The sequence below is a fragment of the Pecten maximus genome, chromosome 7 (assembly GCF_902652985.1).
Source record: "Pecten maximus chromosome 7, xPecMax1.1, whole genome shotgun sequence".
Lineage (NCBI taxonomy): Eukaryota > Metazoa > Mollusca > Bivalvia > Pectinida > Pectinidae > Pecten > Pecten maximus.
In genome coordinates, this window is record NC_047021.1 from 39,023,311 (window position 1) to 39,042,778 (window position 19,468).

Below are 19,468 nucleotides of genomic sequence, written 5' to 3' on the forward strand. Positions count from 1 at the left end.
AATTTAAGAAATGAATCATGATTGATACTGTAGTTACCATTGAAGTACTTGTTCTGGGTACATTACATTTCAGTGGAACCTGAACCGTGGGAAAGTTTTAAAATACAGGAAAATAAATTTTAAAGTAAATCATGGAGTTGATCACAGACTTGATAAAGTAGAATCTTGTCTGATTTTTGGAAGCAGAGAAACTAGTTATATTTCTTTCAGAACAAACATTTCAAGGATATGTATTTTCAATTTGCTGGAATAGGATAAATTTCTCTTTACGAAACACAGACTGATAGAGCAGTGTGGTTTCTGTGGAGTGTTTTAAGTATTAGAAAGATTTGGTTTGGAATTGGATGGTAATTATGTATGAGTAGAAGGGATATATTCTGTAAAATTCAGTAATTATGTATCGAGTAGAAGGGATATATTCTGTAAAAAATTCTGTAAAATTACGCGGTGGCCGAGTGGTTAAGGTGTCCCGACACTTTATCACTATCCCTCCACCACTGGGTTGCGAGTTCGAAACCTACGTGGGGCAGTTGCCAGGTACTGACCGTAGGCCGGTGGTTTTTCTCCGGGTACTCCGGCTTTTCTCCACCTCCAAAACCTGGCACGTCCTTAAATGACCCTGGCTAATAGGACGTTAAACAAAAACAAACCAAACCAAACTGTAAAATTAAGCAATATCATATGAGGCATAAATGATAGGAAATGAGGTAAACAAAGGATCGCATACTGAAGAAAGTATTTTAACTTAAACACTCTTCTTCCTCATCAAAATTGAATTCATGCAGTGATACCAATAATAATATTCAAAATTTTGTCTTCGTCTTGCAATGTAAAACTCATCTGAAGGTTTGTCTCCTTTGTGAATGCAGTGATGTTATATTAAATACTTTTAAGGGCCGATCATGAGGACACTTGAAAAAATCAGTCACAGGAAAATTTTTAGCAAAGGGATTTAAAAGGGTACATGGGGACGAGTGTGCAGTTGGTTTGTATAAGTTTAAATGCCACCAGCCACGATATGTTGGTTTAAACGTGTGATTACACAAAGCTGGTAATGAAGAACTTCAACCAGTATTATAAACGAATAATCGTCCATACATTACCGTGTTATAAGCTTGATATTTCATTTAAAGGGAAATTCATTACAACTGGAATTTAGAAGCTGCCATATAAGCCTCTGTAATAGTGATGGTGGGTTTATCATGTATGTAAAACATGTCTGGTACTCATACCTGTTGGGAATTTTTAATTCCAAGAGATATTGTGCATCTTCAAAATATTACAGACATACTGTAAAGGCCTTTTCTTTTTTGACATTTGTTTTAGGTAATACTTGTAATGTGCCCCATTTTCATTTAATACCATATAGAATATAAGCACATGTGTGAGCTCCAAACTACAGTTAAATCCTGAGAATTTGATTGGCATGTAGGATGGCACAGTGGTAACACACTTAATGCCTTTCACTTAGATGGCCAGGGGTTTGATTACCTGATCAAATGTGGACAGTGGTGGGTTTTCCCCTGGTACTCTGGTTTCCTCCCACAGTAAGACTCCTAACGCTCTTCCTATCTAGGCCAACAAGCACGATTATTAAAAGTTATATAACTTGTTTTCTACCACAATACCCTGTGTTATTCAACTCTCAGACCATCAGTTAATCATTACAGCTGTTGATTAACAATCTGTTTATACCACACGTGGTATAAACTCTGTATGCATTTTGATTGGCTAACACGGTGAACTTTGACCCAAGCTGCAATTGTTATTGACGTCATCAATAATCTAATTACGTCACATCACCGGGTCCCGGACGTCACCAGTACACTTTATTTGCATACGCGAAATTATACTTGGCCACGTTTCCCTTTGATTCAAGCCAATATTATTGTGGTAGAAACAGGTCACACGACTCGAAATTGTTGGATATGGAATTTATTTCACTAAAGCTCGTGTTTTTTGTAACTTTAAAAAAATAACTTACTCGTGTGAAATAAATTCCATATCCAACAACCACTCATTGTGTAACCTCTATTTATAACTCATCGTAAACTAAAATTTACATTTACAAGTTAACATTTGATATTCGCAATTAGTCAATTTTCCCATCAAAATCTGGCAGTTGGTTCTCCTCCCAAACTAACAAAAACACTTATTTAAAAATACAGTCAAACCTGTTATAAAGGACACCTGTCTATAAAGGACAGACTCATCAGACCCACTCCTAGCAATTTACTATATAATTAACCTCTGTATAAAGGACACTTGTCTATAAAGGACACTTGTCTATAAAGGACAGACTCATCAGACCAACTCCTTCCAATTTACTATATAATTAACCTCTATATAAAGGATACTTGTCTATAACGGACAGACTCATCAGACCCACTCCTTCCAACTTACTACATAATTAACCTCTGTATAAAGGACACCTGTCTATAAAGGACATACTCATCAGACCAACTCCTTCCAATTTACTATATAATTAACCTCTATATAAAGGATACTTGTCTATAACGGACAGACTCATCAGACCCACTCCTTCCAATTTACTATATAATTAACCTCTGTATAAATGACACCTGTCTATAAAGGACACTTTTTATCTGACCTTTGGATGTCCTTTATAGACAGGTTTATCTTAAGAAAGTGTCACTCTAGTAGTTATATTGAAACTGTAATATTTCATTGAACTTGTATAAATTTCAGGTCCAGGACAGTGAAAAAGACAAACTAGCAGCATTTTTTAAAGTCAATGAATATATCGCTGGAGATTATGAAAAGGCAGCAAGCTTCTCTGTCCTTAACAAGGCCCTGGATCAAAAGACCAATGCCAACCGGATCTTTTATCTGGCCCTACCTCCGTCCGTCTACGAGTCCGTGACACGCAATATTAAGGCTATCTGCATGGCAAAAGAGTAAGTATCACTATAGGAATATTATGTTAATGCATGAAATTTATGATATTTCCTTACAAAAAACATGTCTGTTTTAGTTGATATAAATAAATACCAGGGATTTTTCTACAATAGAAACAGGTCCCTTAAATGGACCCATTCACCTTAAAAAATCTTGTGAAAATTCCCAATTCAATTGACCCTGGACCCAGTTGAAAAATTGAAGGAAAATCCCTGAATACATACTATGTGTATGGAAAAACTTTCTGTACCTTGAATGTTATGCAAGAAATGTAATTTTTGTGCGTTGAAAATCTGTCGGTCACAGAGAACAAATTGGAAGCTTTGATAATTTCTTTTAAAGTTCAAGAAGAATTCGCAATGTGATAAATCTGCAATATAGATTGATAGTGTAAATGACTTGGTGCACATGTGTTAGAAGAAATGACATTGACCATCAGGAGTAAAAGTAAATTGATATCGGTACTAATTCCTTTATACATAAACTTATGGAGGAGATTATAATGATAATAAGTTTGGTCAACTTCAGTAATATCTTGTGTGTCGTTTGTACAAGGATTTGTTGTCATTGATGATACAGGCACTTTGGGTCTTTTGTTGTTATGCATTCAAGAGGTCATAATTTGAACAAATTTCTTGTATTTGGGCAATGAAAGTGTAATTCTAAAGATGTATTAGTTAGATGATAGGAATCCTAAAGAAGACAATTTTATAACGATAATTACCGGTTATGTGGATGTGTTTGCAGTGATTGCTGGACCCGTGTTGTCATAGAGAAGCCATTTGGTAAGGACCTTGACAGCTCCAACAGTCTGTCAGAACACCTCAGTGCTTTATTTAAGGAGGAAGAGATGTACAGAATCGACCACTACCTGGGCAAGGAGATGGTACAGAATCTCATGGTGCTAAGGTGGGTACAGGACTCCTTAGGGGTCTAAGGTGGGAACAGGACTCCTTAGGGTTCTAAGGTGGGTACAGGACTCCTTAGGGTTCTAAGGTGGGTACAGGACTCCTTAGGGTTCTAAGGTGGGTACAGGACTCCTTAGGGTTCTAAGGTGGGTACAGGACTCCCTGGGGATGCTAAAGAGGGAACAGGACTCGCTGGGGGTGTGTAGGTGGGTACAGGACTCCCTGGGGGTGCGTAGATGGGTACATGACTCCTTATTTGGGTGTGAGATGGGTACAGGACTCCCTGGGGGTGTGAGATGGGTACAGGACTCCCTGGGGGTGTGTAGGTGGGTACAGGACTCCCTGGGGGTGTGTAGGTGGGTACAGGACTCCCTGGGGGTAAGTAGATGGGTACAGGACTCTCTAAGATGCTAAGGTGGGTACAGGACTCCCTGGGGGTGCGTAGATGGGTACAGGACTCCCTTGGGGTACTAAGGTGGGTACAGGACTCCCTAGGGGTGCGTAGATGGGTTCAGGACTCCCTTGGGGTACTAAGGTGGGTACAGGACTCCCTAGGGGTGCATAGATGGGTACAGGACTCCCTTGGGGTACTAAGGTGGGTACAGGACTTCTTAGGGTTCTAATGTGGGTACAGGACTTCCTATGGGTGCTAACTTGGGCACAGGACTGCCTGTGGTGCTAAAGTGGGTATATGACTACCTAGGGTGCTAAGTTGGGTAGAGTATTCCATGGGGAGTGTGATGGTTATAATTTGCCTCATGGGGTTACCTGCTTGACCACATGGGTTCTCTAGTGCACTGGAAAGTTTCCTAAAATATTGAGACCCCATCCATACTTCCATCTGCGCAACAAAAGTGATTAATATAAGTTCAAACTTGTTTTTTTATTGGTGTAAACAAAGTAAACTTTCATTTTAAAACTATAATAGAACCGAGACCCAATTTTAGATATGAGGTCTTGAACATGATTTACAGTGCTTCCATTGAAGAATTTTAAATTGTTTTCACTTTTGTCTGAAACTTTCATTGCATATAATTCATCAATACAACAGGATTGTATTCAACTTTAACACTGAATCCTCTGTTATTTCCTGGGTACCTAATTGATGATGCTGTTTTTTGATTGAACAGATTTGCGAATAAGATGTTCAGTCCTATCTGGAACCGGGACAATATCGCCTCTGTGGTCATCAGTTTTAAGGAGCCTTTTGGAACTCAGGGACGGGGCGGCTACTTTGACGAGTTTGGAATCATCAGGTAATTAAATATTGATGAATAAAAGTTATTTCTTGCCTTTACCTTCAAGATTATGTTAAAAAAATCCTTCCATGTACAAGCTGAAGTCAAGATGTTACTGAGTCTTTCATTTTGAAATTGAACAGTTCTGACTTGATTCCAGTCAGTTTCTTTTCCTCACTTAAAAGTTATTCAAGTCCCCATCAATGCTTGCAAATATCCCATCTTAGGCTTTCGTAAACTTCTGTTTGAATTTTTGACATTTTTTGATTTGATGGTCAAGGGTGGTTAAAGATGTTGGTAATGTGACAAGAAACTGTATGCACCATGATGAAAGCAAGGTGAAAGGTCAAGGTCAAGTTGGTGCCTTATAGGTCATCAAATTTAGTGCCTTGTCATATGCTTATAGTAGAAGTTCAAGGGTACAGAACACCATGGTGTTGTGAAGGAGATAAAAATGTGAATATTCTGTTTACAGGGATGTTATGCAGAATCACCTGTTACAGATTTTAACTCTGGTTGCCATGGAGAAGCCACCATCAACTGGAGCAGAAGATATCCGAAATGAGAAGGTAACAAATGTGCTGGCGTGTGTGTGTTTGTGAATCTTCAATGAAAACTGCTTTGAAAGTTGAATAATAGACATTCACAGGATTAGATTTGTGATAGATAGACAAATTTTATTTATCTAAAAGTGAAGATTTTAAAGAATAACTTTGGCAGTTCAAGGTGCTTGTTGTCAAGGGAAAGGTGTCAATTTTTTTAGAAATTTTTTTGCCAATAACTTAGTATTTTCTTCAAGTCTGAAGAATTTGACAGATATTGTTTGTCCTGTGACAAACTTCAAAGACGAATTTTGAAAAGTGTGTGTTTTATATCGGATTAAGATATCACAAGAAAATTTTCAAATCTATTTATAAATCATTAACTTCAGCAGGAGGCCTAAGGTAAAAAACTAGAAGGTAAAATAACAAAGAGAATATGAAATGCAAATGAGATAGTAATTCTTAATCAGAATAAATAGAACAAAAGAGGAGAAAAGACCAGGTATTCCGAAAGGTAATGTACATGTGTCTTTGACTACCTCAACGACACCCGTCATACTAATCTAGGTCACGACAACGCCTGCCATACTAATCTAGGTCACGATGACACCTGCTATACTAATCTAGGTCATGATGATACCTGCTATTCTAATCTAGGTCACTACGACACCTGCCATTCTAATCTAGGTCACAACCGCAATAGAAATCTAGGTCACGACGACACCCGCAATAGAAATCTAGGTCACAACGACACCTGCCATACTAATCTAGGTCACGACGACATAATCTAGGTCACGACGACACCTGCCATACTAATCTAGGTCACGACGACATCCGCAATACAAATCTAGGTCACGACGACACCTGCCATACTAATCTAGGTCACGACGACACCTGCAATACAAATCTAGGTCAAATCTACATTAAGTTAGTTATCCGGGTTAAAGATGGATAGGTGTTTGTGTTCTGTGAAGTTTGACAAGGCAGATATTTTTCTTTTGTTTTAGGTGAAGGTGCTTAAGAGTATATTACCAGTGGAGTTGGAACACATCGTGTTGGGCCAGTATGTCGGTAATCCACAGGGTACTGGTGATGAGAAAATCGGCTACTTAGAAGATCCAACTGTCCCAAAAGGTATGTATACTTGTGTCCGTGTATTACGGAATTTATTGAATTAGTAAAATATATTGATCTGTTATGAGCCTCTGGCAAGTGACATATTGAATTAAAGTCTGTATCACGTTGACACAAGTGAGAATTGTCACATAACTTATATCTAAGACAAAATAAGCAAAAACTTTCCAGTTTATTACAAATTTTCTTTGTATGACTTCACTAATTTTGACTTGAATGGTAAGTTTTCTATCACAAAAATTTCCATTAGATGTCATCATGATGTCATTTATGACATCACAATAGTGTTATTACACATCTTACAATATGTATGCCGTAGCCGTATGTCATGGTAGAGCGGGCCAGATATTTAATAAATCTCTATATCCAATATACAATGAAGATTGTGAACATTTCCAACATGTTCTTCACTAATATCTTTATCATTCAAGGTTCCACCACCCCAACATTTGCGACAGCTGCCCTGTTCGTGAAGAATGAACGATGGGAGGGAGTACCATTCTTCTTAAGATGTGGAAAAGGTAAGTGTTTATCAAAGTTTCTTCTTAACCTGTGTAGAAAAAAAATCACAATTGTTCTTAATGTTTGAGGTAGGGTAGGAGGGCCTATATATGTTTCCTCTCCATCCATATTGGATGTGCGTATTACCAAAGTTTGTCAGCACTCTAGCAGCTTCATTTGTTCAGGGATTTTGATCACACTTCACACAATGATAAAGTACCGTAATATCTTAAGAGTTTCAGGTCTTAGGGGTCAAGGTCACATTTACTATTTTTAGCGGGGGCTGGTAAGGGACATGTTTTGCTGTAGCAATACCGAGCATGCTTGTTTTCATGCATGAATTCTTTTGATGCTGGAGTTCAATGTATCTGTTGCAGCTTTGAATGAGAGGAAAGCTGAAGTTAGGATTCAGTTCCGTGACATTCCTGGTGACATCTTTCAACCTGGGGATGTGAAGCGCAATGAACTTGTGATTCGGGTACAGCCAAACGAGGCCGTCTACTTAAAGATGATGACCAAATCACCAGGAATGAGCTTTAAGAGTGAGGAAACAGAACTTGACCTGTCGTACAATCATCGCTACCAGGTAAGTGTTGAAGTTGGCTTTACTTGTCATTGAATGGCCTGATGACACAAGGGTGCATTTTACCAAAGCAGCCAGGGTTTGATTTCATGACCAGACATGGAGAGATGTTCGTGTCACCTTCCTGACCACATGGCCTTTTTCCAGGTACTCCGGTTTCCTCCTACACTAGACTCCTCCCGCATTTCAATGTGGGCCAACGGCAGCAATTTATATAAGTTGATCAAACTTGTTTTGCAGTTGTTGTAAGATAGATATACAGTGGAACTTCGTTAACTCGAAGTCGACGGGACCACGAAAAAACTTCGAGTTATCCGAGTGTTCGAATTAAGCGAGTTATCATTTTTGGTGAAAAGTTTGGTCAATATTTGTCAACATTATATAATCATTATAACTTCGCTCTGTCGCTCATCAGTTTAGTGTGAAGACTGGTCAATACATGTAAATATATATGTAATGTTTCGTTATGTTACTTGTAATTTGGTGTAGTTTTGCCGATATACAGTCACGATAAAGTTTCTTTCACTTAGTCACTTCAAGAACGATCTGATGTCCAAGTCATGTTTGCAAAAGGTAAACGATAAAACGGAATTCGACAAAATAACAAGTTATTCATGTCAAATCAAATACCCGGTAACCGTTTGAGTTTAACACAGATTGCATGCAAAACGTAACAGAACCATAACCTTTTATTGGACATATAAAATACTGTTTGATCGGCCTACTTACTTTTTATTGATAACCACGCCATTTCCATGTGTATTAGCACCGGAAGTTAGGCTGCGCATGTGCGTATAAAATGTTACTGTAACTGAGCTGGCGTTTTATCCGATTTAATAGACAGCACTGACCGTTACAGTTGTACTCTGAACACCTTGGCAGTAATTACGCTATAGTTTCAGCAGTTTAAAGATTTAATAGGCGCCAGTGACTGTTTCATTTCTACACCTGTAAAAACATCAGCCGGGTAGATCTACCGGTGTGTCAGAGATTAGTTTCGCTTGAGCGAACGGGTAGATGAGTTGTTGACTATCGTGTGTACTAATATCGGCGACCACCTTAGGAAATTACCTGATGTAAGTAAAGCAGTACTTTTTATCACCAAGACATGTTGTTTTAAGATTCAACCGACAATTTCTTTTATGAATTTATGAAACACTTATAATAGCATGTAGGTTACTAGTGCCGATATTTTCAGTATTACAAACGGAATTTAGCTTTTAAAAAATGTCGACGTTTACCACCGATCGACGAAAATTATACTTCGAGTTATTCGATCATTTCAAAAAGGATTTTTAGCCCACCATCATCAGATGGTGGGCTGTTCAAATCGCCCTGCGTCCGTCGTCCGTCCGTCCCTCCGTCCGTAAACAATTCTTGTTACCACTATTTCTCAGAAAGTACTGAAGGGATCTTTCTCAAATTTCATATGTAGGTTCCCCTTGGTGCCTAGTTATGCATATTGCATTTTGAGACCAATCTGAAAACAACATGGCCGACAGGCAGCCATCTTGGATTTTGACAATTGAAGTTTGTTATCGCTATTTCTGAGAAAGTACTGAAGGGATCTTTCTCAAATTTCATATGCAGGTTCCCCTTGGTGCCTAGTTATGCATATTGGGATTTGAGACCAATTGGAAAACAACATGGCTGACAGGCAGCCATCTTGGATTTTGACAATTGAAGTTTGTTATCGCTATTTCTGAGAAAGCACTGAATGGATCTTTCTGAAATTTCATATGTAGGTTTCCCTTGGTGCCTAGTTATGCATATTGCGTTTTGAGACCAATCTGACAACAACATGGCCGACAGGCAGCCATCTTGGATTTTGACAATTGAAATTTGTTATCGCTATTTCTGAGAAAGTACTGAAGGGATCTTTCTCAAATTTCATATGCAGGTTCCCCTTGGTGCCTAGTTATGCATATTGCGTTTTGAGACCAATCTGAAAACAACATGGCCGACAGGCAGCCATCTTGGATTTTGACAATTGAAGTTTGTTATCGCTATTTCTGAGAAAGTACTGAAGGGATCTTTCTCAAATTTCATATTCAGGTTCCCCTTGGTGCCTAGTTATGCATATTGCGTTTTGAGACCAATCTGAAAACAACATGGCCGACAGGCAGCCATCTTGGATTTTGACAATTGAAGTTTGTTATCGCTATTTCTGAGAAAGTACTGAATGGATCTTTCTGAAATTTCATTTGTAGGTTTCCCTTGGTGCCTAGTTATGCATATTGCGTTTTGAGACCAATCTGAAAACAACATGGCTGACAGGCAGCGATCTTGGATTTTGACAATTGAAGTTTGTTATCACTATTTCTGAGAAAGTACTGAAGGGATCTTTCTCAAATTTCATATGAAGGTTCCCCTTGGTGCCTAGTTATGCATATTGCATTTTGAGACCAATCTGAAAATAACATGGCCGACAGGCAGCCATCTTGGATTTTGACAATTGAAGTTTGTTATCACTATTTCTGAGAAAGTACTGAATGGATCTTTCTCAAATTTCATATGTAGGTTTCCCTTGGTGCCTTGTTATGCATATTGCGTTTTGAGACCAATCTGAAAACAACATGGCCGACAGGCAGCCATCTTGGATTTTGACAATTGAAGTTTGTTATCACTATTTCTGAGAAAGTACTTAATGGATCTTTCTGAAACTTCATATGTAAGTTTCCCTTGGTGCCTAGTTATGCATATTGTATTTTGAGACCAATCTGAAAATAACATGACCGACAGGCAGCCATCTTGGATTTTGACAATTGAAGTTTGTTATCGCTATTTCTGAGAAAATACTGAAGGGATCTTTCTCAAATTTCATTTTGAGGTTCCCCTTGGTGCCTCATTATGCTTATTGTATTTTGAGATCAATTGGAAAACAATATGGCCGACTGACCGCCATCTTGAATTTTGACAATTGAAGTTTGTTATCTCTATTTCTCAAAGTACTGAATGGATCTTTCTCAAATTTCATAAGTAGGTTCACCTTGGTCCCTTGTATTGCATTTTTGGACCAGTCTGTCCTGAAAACAACCTGGCAAACAAACAGCCATTATCGTTCAATCTCAGATTTCTTATATAGCTAGGATTCCCTTGTTTGAAAAGTACTGGATGGATGTCTCAATTTGCACAGATTAGTAAAATGAAGGGAAAAGTAGAGAAAAGATCAATCTGACATGGAACCTATGAAGATCATTCAGTGGTGGGCGCCAAGATCCCTCTGAGATCTCTTGTTATTGTTGGGACCAAATTTTCACTTCGCATTATCCGAGTTCTTCGAGTTTTCCAAGTTCGAGTTTTCCGAGTTTTCTTTACTAAGATAAAGAGAGAATTCGGCCGGGACCGACGAGGTACTTCGAGTTAAGCGGGGTACTCGAGTTATCCGAGTTCGAGTTAACGAAGTTCCACTGTAATTTGCATTTTACTTGTCATATGAAATGCATTCTGACAGAGAGGCATTTTGATTATAATAAAGAATATTATTAGTCCCCTACTGATAACACTTGTATGCATGTCTCCCAAGTTTCATAAAAAAAATTAAACAATGTTTCAAAACTTATATAAATCTTTCTTGTTGGACAAAGAAGAGGTTTTAAAGTGGAAGGAATTGGCAGTACCCAGAGGTTTGCTTACCTAAGAATCCTGCCGCTTAGATACTCTGGAATCAATGATGACAAACAATGATTTTTTTACAAATTCAGGGTAAAAGTTGTTCTTCCTGGCTGTAGTTTGCATGTTTGTGAAGCTTTTATTTCCGTTAACTGTTAAAACTTGAAATATTAAATCTCCATATACAATTGTATATATATTTCACTGACTTTATTTTTCCAGAATTTGAAGTTACCCGACGCTTATGAACGCCTTATACTGGATGTGTTCTGCGGCTCTCAGATCCACTTTGTCAGGTCCGATGAACTTTACGAAGCATGGAGGATATTTACACCACTGCTTCACAAGATAGAGAAGGAGAAACCGAAGCCTATAGAATATGTTTATGGCAGGTGAGTGTCTGTGTGTGTAGCGCTACTAAATACTACAGGGCCCCAGTTTCATCAACTTTCTTTAACTTAAGGAAACTCATTAACCTAAAATTTTCCATAAGAAAGCATTGTTGGATTCAAGGAAAAAACCTTAGTTAAGAAACTATCCTTAAATTCTGTAATGCTTCCTATGGGAAATTTTAAGTTAAGGAATTTATGGAATGTTGACGAGACTGTGGCCGGATTTTACGAAGTGTTACTAGTTTTATTTCTGTCAAACATCTTAAACTTTCTTTTTCGTTTAGGCCTTGGCCTGTGAATTTTGGCTTGATTTATTTCTGATGAATAATCTTGCTAATGATTTGATTCTTGATGGTTTTAAAACTATAATTCTGTTTTTTATTAGTTTTCTTTCACTTTTATAATTGTAACACATTGGTGGGTTTCAGTATTGTGATACCCGGATAGTGAAATTTTCTGAGATGAAAGTTTTCAGCTTTAGTTGATTTCGGCTTTTTAAAAATTTAAGCATGATGTACATGAAGTATTATCCTTTAGAGCTCAGAAATTCAAATGTCTGTCTTTTTTACTGTTAGTCTGTTTTTGCCTCTAGAGTCTTTATCAGTTTTCTAGCAATTTTAGCATAACAATACTTCGCTAGTATTGACATACATGTGAGAATTGACTAGTGGAATATAAGCCTCGGAAAAATTAATTGTTTGAGTATACTTCACCTGGATTTATCTACAATCTGATTTGATTCATCTGGTCACGGTTTCATCAACGTTTCCTTAACTTGAGAAATTCCTTAGCTTTAAATTTTCCACTGGAAAGCATTATTGCATTTAAGTGAGAAAAAAAACTTGGTAAAGGGACTTTGGTTAAATTCTGTAATGCTTTCCTACAGAATTTCAAAGTTAAAGGAATATTGATAAACGAATGCCTGGTAAATTTTACAAGACCACCGTATAATAGGCACTGGGTTCAGTGATGTAGGTCCGATGGACTGGTCTCTTGTTGATGTTGAAGGTGAAGTGATGTAGGTCCGATGGACTGGTCTCTTGTTGATGTTGAAGGTGAAGAGATGTAGGTCTTATGGACTATAGTCTCTCGTTGATTGTAAAGGTAGCTCTTTGATAACTGATTTTGGAATTTCAAAAATGCTATCAATTTCTTTTTCCTGATAACAATGGGAAGAAAGAGGAAGACTATTTTCAATGTTGTTTGTTACGAGGTTACATTTGCCTTTTGGTGTTGTGAGATAGACTTACAAAGTAAATTTCTGTTTTGAATAATTCAGCTGTAAATTCCAATTTGGTTTGAAGTTAAGATATTTCCAGCTGCGGTAGGTTAGGGAGTTAAGAAATTCTCTTTGTATTTATTGTATTTTGACAGTAAATTTGATGGCTCATGAACAATGTTGGTGCACGAATTCATTTCTCTGATAATATCTGCTTGTCTGTGAGGGGTGATGACTGGATTTACATACTTATTCACCAATCAGAACTTGAGGTTGAATCATCAAGGCAGAGGTGGTTTGTAGATGACAGTTTGTCTATCAAAATTTTCTTTTCTAGATGACTTATAGATTATGGAAGTGTAACACATTTTTCAATTTGCTTAAAGTTAGTCTGAATTTGCATTATTTTTTTTACAAGATTGATCTTTGCTAATATATTACGTATTGCAATAAACAAATATTTTGTGGTTTGACTGATAATAACCTGACTGTTTTATCTCATTACGGATGCAGCTTTTGACTTTAAATTAATTCAACACAATGTTGCACCAAACCTAACACGACCCAATTCTGTTCTATTTATATATCATGCACCTGGCAGGTAACAAGTTAATTCACTGCAAATTTAATTAGCATTAATATTTAAATTACAAAATGTTGCTGTTTTTGCAATAACACTAATTTACCTACACTTGAGTTGGCTTTTTTTTCCCTAATAAATTTGTGAATTGTTTGAATAAAATACAACTGCCATAAATACATGTATATTTGCAGATGCAAATTTCAGTGCATTTTTTAGTTTTCACAAATAAGCGTCATGATTAATTGGAAAACTCATATTATAACATAAAGTGTATCACAAAGACTAATTGATATAATATTTATATATATATATGTATATGTGATACTTTAAGACACCAAAAGCACAGAAATGAAGATGTCTGATGATTGCCTCATTATTTATGTTTGTTAGCAATTAGCAATTACTAACTGCACCTAATTCAGACATGAATATTGCAGGCTTTCAGACACGGCTGGCTAAGTAAATCATATGTGCCGGATATCATGGCGCAGGAGAAATGAAAACAGTACATTTGTGCAAATTTTGATAATTTCGTTTACAGAATTTGATATATTGATATGAAAAAGTTTTCCAAACAAACAAATGTTGAATGTAGATGAAAGAGCTGAAATCTTCTATTGCATAAGAAGCAACTGATGAAGTCAGTTAAGCTGTAAGAAATGGTTACGTGTGACTACATATGTATTGACTGACGTGTACATAATTACACAGCAGAACATCATCACCCACTGATAATTAACTGTGTGGTATCCAAACAGGCCACCTATATGTTTGGTGATAAATACACTCCACCTATATGAAACTTATCCTGATATCATAACATTGAAACCTGCCTTAGAGACCACCTGCTTTAAACGACTCCCTCTCATATGTGACAGTGTTTCCCCCTCTCAATGTCATTTACTGTAATAGTTACTCGAACCTGGGTTAAGAGACCACCTGTCGTATGTGACGATTTTTAATTGCCTCCTTTGGACGGTTACATAGGATAAGTTGATACATCTTTTCTCACCTGCGTTTGGTGCAGCAGCCTGCCTATATAATACTTATCATGACAGCCTTACATTGTATATATCTATTCTCAGATAGATGTCACAAACTAATAACCTGTGTTTGGTGATGAATATAATGATCTTCCAATACAATGCTTATCCTGTTTGCCTAAGATATACATATCTATTTGTAGATAGACATATTGTGATTCTTATAGAACAATGAATTATTCCTTGAATTGAAATGTATTAAGGTATTATAAAGTTCTCCACACTGAATGTTTTGAGCTGGTACATAACACATTGTTAGGAGTGTATATATACCACAGTACAAACCACTATACTTTGATAATTATGTAACCATTTCTGATAATCGTATGTACAGTTGAGGTGGAATAATACCATATCATTTGGACTAAGAAGAGTTTGCTTTCATGGATTTTGGTGATTTGAATGGATTGAGATAACATTCACATAGTCTATCAAAGGAGTTCTCACAGATACTGAAGATAAAGTGGTCTAACATTCACAAGTCTATCAAAGGGGTTCTCACAGATATTGAAGATAAAGTGGTCTGGACCCTATCTCAGACCTTATGAATGGAATCATAGTATCATAGGATATCATCATCAACTAGTGTCTTAATGAAGGTCCTGTGATGTAGGTCTGGTGGACTGGTCTCTCATTAAAGGTCCTGTGATGTAGGTCAGATGGACTGGTCTATTATTGAAGGTCAAGTGTAGGTTTGATGGACTGGTCTATCGTTGAAGGTCCAGTGATGTAGGTCTAATGGACTAGTCTATCATTGAAGGTCCAGTGTAGATCTAATGGGTTGTCTATCGTTGAAGGTCCAGTGTAGGTTTGATGGACTGGTCTATCATTGAAGGTCCAGTGTAGGTTTAATGGACTAGTCTCATGTTGAAGGTCCAGTGAAATGTAGGTCTGATGGACTGGTCTATCGTTGAAGGTCCAGTGATGTAGGTCTAATGAACTAGTTTATCATTGAAGGTCCAGTGTAGGTCTTATGGACTAGTCTATTGTTGAAGGTCCAGTGTAGGTCTGATGGACTAGTCTCATGTTGAAGGTCCAGTGATGTAGGCCTAATAGACTGGTCTATCATTGAAGGTCCAGTGTAGGTCTAATAGACTAGTCTATCATTGAAGGTCCAGTGTAGGTCTAATAGACTAGTCTATCATTGAAGGTCCAGTGTAGGTCTGATGGACTGGTCTCTAGTTGAAGGTCCAGTGTAGGTCTGATGGACTGGTCTATCGTTGAAGGTCCAGTGATGTAGGTCTGATGGACTGGTCTATCGTTGAAGGTCCAGTGATGTAGGTCTAATGGACTGGTCAATCGTTGAAGGTCCAGTGATGTAGGTCTAATGGACTAGTCTATCATTGAAGGTCCAGTGTAGGTCTAATGGACTAGTCTATCATTGAAGGTCCAGTGTAGGTCTGATGGACTGGTCTCTAGTTGAAGGTCCAGTGTAGGTCTGATGGACTGGTCTATCGTTGAAGGTCCAGTGATGTAGGTCTGATGGACTGGTCTATCGTTGAAGGTCCAGTGATGTAGGTCTAATGGACTGGTCAATCGTTGAAGGTCCAGTGATGTAGGTCTAATGGACTAGTCTATCATTGAAGGTCCAGTGTAGGTCTAATGGACTAGTCTATCATTGAAGGTCCAGTGTAGGTCTAATAGACTGGTCTATCGTTGAAGGTCCAGTGTAGGTCTAATGGACTAGTCTATTGTTGAAGGTCCAGTGATGTAGGTCTAATGGACTGGTCTATTGTTGAAGGTCCAGTGATGTAGGTCTAATGGACTGGTCTATTGTTGAAGGTCCAGTGATGTAGGTCTAATGGACTGGTCTATTGTTGAAGGTCCAGTGATGTCTAGTCTATTGTTGAAGGTCCAGTGATGTAGGCCTAATGGACTAGTCTAATGTTGAAGGTCCAGTGATATAAGTCTAATGGACTAGTCTCGTGTTGAAGGTCCAGTGTAGGCCTGATGGACTGGTCTATCATTGAAGGTCCAGTGTACGTTTGATGGACTAGTCTATCATTGAAGGTCCAGTGTAGGCCTGATGGACTGGTCTATCATTGAAGGTCCAGTTGTGTAGGTCAAGTGGACTGGACTCTCTGTTAACAAATGTGATAAAGTAAACTGTGTCTCTATCATCCACTTAAGATTTACTCTCCATGTTGGCTGTAGTCCAGGCACTTGATGTATACACCATCTAGTACATAATGTAATCCATGGCCTTGTATTGTACTCCTAAATTGAATGAGCACCTTCCGTTGATGGGCTTTTGTGTCCGATAGTTATTTAAATGTGACCTACAAGCACTTGATGAAAATTATCAGATATCTTTTCGTTTACAAATGAGTGTGAGTAGGGAAAATATGACATGCATGATCTGGCTTTTTTGCCTCTTCATCAGATTTGCATTATATGATAATTAGGTCTTTTGAAAGTCAATGTGACATAAATGCTTCTTTTTGAGTTAAAGTTTTTTAAATGACTGATTGACAGAAAGATCAGTTACACTGTTTATATAGTAAATATGGTTATCTAAAATAATACAGTTATAGCCATAATATTTGTGTATGTGCTTCCTTGAGGTAGCTTGAATCTCACATTTGTAGTGCTACCCCACTGAAATATCATGCCGGAGGGTCATAATTGCTTGAAACTCATACTTGTAGCACTACCCCTCCAAAGTATGATGCTGGAGGGGCACTAATCCCAAATGTTAGCTGAAAAAGAGGGAGGGAACGTTAACACTATCTTAATCTAAAGAAAAAAAGCAAGTTTAATATATATCTGGCCAGGGTACAGAACTCATAAATGCTTTGACAAATGTTTAACATAAATGTCAAAGATATGTTAGACTGTTGGATTTCTCGCAAAGTAAAATACAAAGGTTTATGAAATTGTGAGATAGGTTGAAAATAACCAGGCATAATAGGTTGAAAATAATATAGCGGAATTGGTAAGCTCCCAGTTGTTCAAGGTAGCACACGTAACCACAGTCTTCTCACAGTTGTGTTGAAATGGAATGACTGATACCAAATTGATATTGTTCTGCATCTTTCCACTCATCCAGAATTTTCAGGATGGATGACCCTTCAAGGAAGTTTAAATGAGACTGTCCACATTAAGGTTTATCAGAACATTCGATCCCCTTGACCAAGTTAAGACGCCTATCAATTCTCCAGAGGTTTCTGTACCTTCTGACCAAGTGGAAAATGAAACATAAGATACAGGACCTTAAGGGAAGACATGTTGTAAACCAAGGCCTCTGTGTGTTTGTATTCTATAGAGTTGTTTGTATTCTATAGAGTGGTGTAGCCCGATGTTGATGGACTAATTGACATGTCGGAAGACATGTCTTCGGTGATTAGTTAATTGTCTGTGGTGATGAGCAGTGGGCGATAATAACTGAACTCTTTAGCTTAAGCTCGCCACTGACACTGATGAACCCAATCAATTCCTGTCGTCACTCATGCTTCAGGCCGCGGGCAAACACGGATAATCCAGTTATCTGATACACCATGTGCTTCCCAAGCATTATCAATACTTTCCCGACCCAGGCATCAACCGAGTATCTATCTGTTAACACAGGGATGAAATAGTGTGGTTTATCGGTTCAATTTTCACACTTGTTGGGCGGGTTCTTCGGTGCATATTTTGTACCAAATAATGGTGACTTTTTATCGGTTAGATCAAACAAATATTTGAGGAAATTGTTACAGGTAGGCTTCAAATGTTGATAGTTAATAAACCTGTAAGATTATCCTAATGATTAATCTGCTTTAAAAGAATTATTTCAATACGTATATCCATCAATTTACATCATTGCATCTACAACATGGGTACTAGTGTTGATAAGGCATATGGATATAATAAGTAAAATATATAAAACCAACACACAGTCCATGTGTGTATACATGTAAATCTAGATACCTGATAGCCCGCTTTACTGATAGCTCGCGAAAGGCATCTTCGGAGGTAAGAACTTTATATCCCACTTAGTATACACAGGAAATAACAGTACATTGAAATCAAACAAAATCCTACAGTGATATATTATTTATCATTAAAAATCCGTAGTGATATGTTATTTATCATTCAAAATCCATTCCTAATAATACATGTACCAACAGCTTTAGGTCTTCAGCTTGAAAGAAATTGTGCATCTTACATGATCTTTGGCATTCATGAGTACAACGAGGTTGTAATGTATGACAGTAACATAATGTTGTGCTCTTTGTTCTATATGATTGAGTGACACATTGTATAACATTTTCTGGGCACCAACGCTCACTTCGCATTTCACATAACTAGTCGTACTTAACTTGTAATGGCAGATTTCCTAAGAAAATCTTGACCAGCTGGTATTCCTCTTTTTCTTGTTTTTGTTTACACCCAAAGTATAACTGCCTTGTTATATTTGATTGTCTTATATATTCTCTTTTCTTCCTATTTTTGTAAATGTCTTGAGAATGCAGATTGTTTCGACAACTGGATTTGTGGCCCGAAATTGTGGACACATTTGTTTCCGACTTTGGAACTTGAGTAAATTCTGTTCTCAAGTAATACAGCGGTTGAACAATGCATTATTACTTCTCTTTTGTCAAAAATTACAATATGTTACTGGTCCGACTCAGCTAGTACAACTATGTATATTTATTTCAGGTATTCACATCATATCATTTTCAGCATCTTTGTATCCACTCATTGTTTACAACAGTGTGATTTTTTTGTCCTTCATCAGTTGTGTCATTATGCGTATAATCATCTATGTGTGCCATACACGCACCTACATGTAACATATGCTTGCTTGTATGG

General features: G+C 37.5%; 1 protein-coding gene across 2 annotated transcripts in view; it reads left to right on the forward strand.

The window, feature by feature from the left end:
* The window catches only part of LOC117330805 (glucose-6-phosphate 1-dehydrogenase-like), a 44,597-nt gene that overhangs the window by 12,460 nt on the left and 12,669 nt on the right, over positions 1-19,468 (forward strand). For both annotated transcript variants that reach the window (XM_033889301.1, XM_033889302.1), the window contains exons 4-11: positions 2,710-2,918; positions 3,667-3,828; positions 4,958-5,083; positions 5,541-5,634; positions 6,615-6,741; positions 7,173-7,262; positions 7,620-7,828; positions 11,660-11,829. In XM_033889301.1, the coding sequence (XP_033745192.1) occupies positions 2,710-2,918; positions 3,667-3,828; positions 4,958-5,083; positions 5,541-5,634; positions 6,615-6,741; positions 7,173-7,262; positions 7,620-7,828; positions 11,660-11,829 (1,187 nt within the window). The remainder of the gene's footprint in view (positions 1-2,709; positions 2,919-3,666; positions 3,829-4,957; positions 5,084-5,540; positions 5,635-6,614; positions 6,742-7,172; positions 7,263-7,619; positions 7,829-11,659; positions 11,830-19,468) is intronic.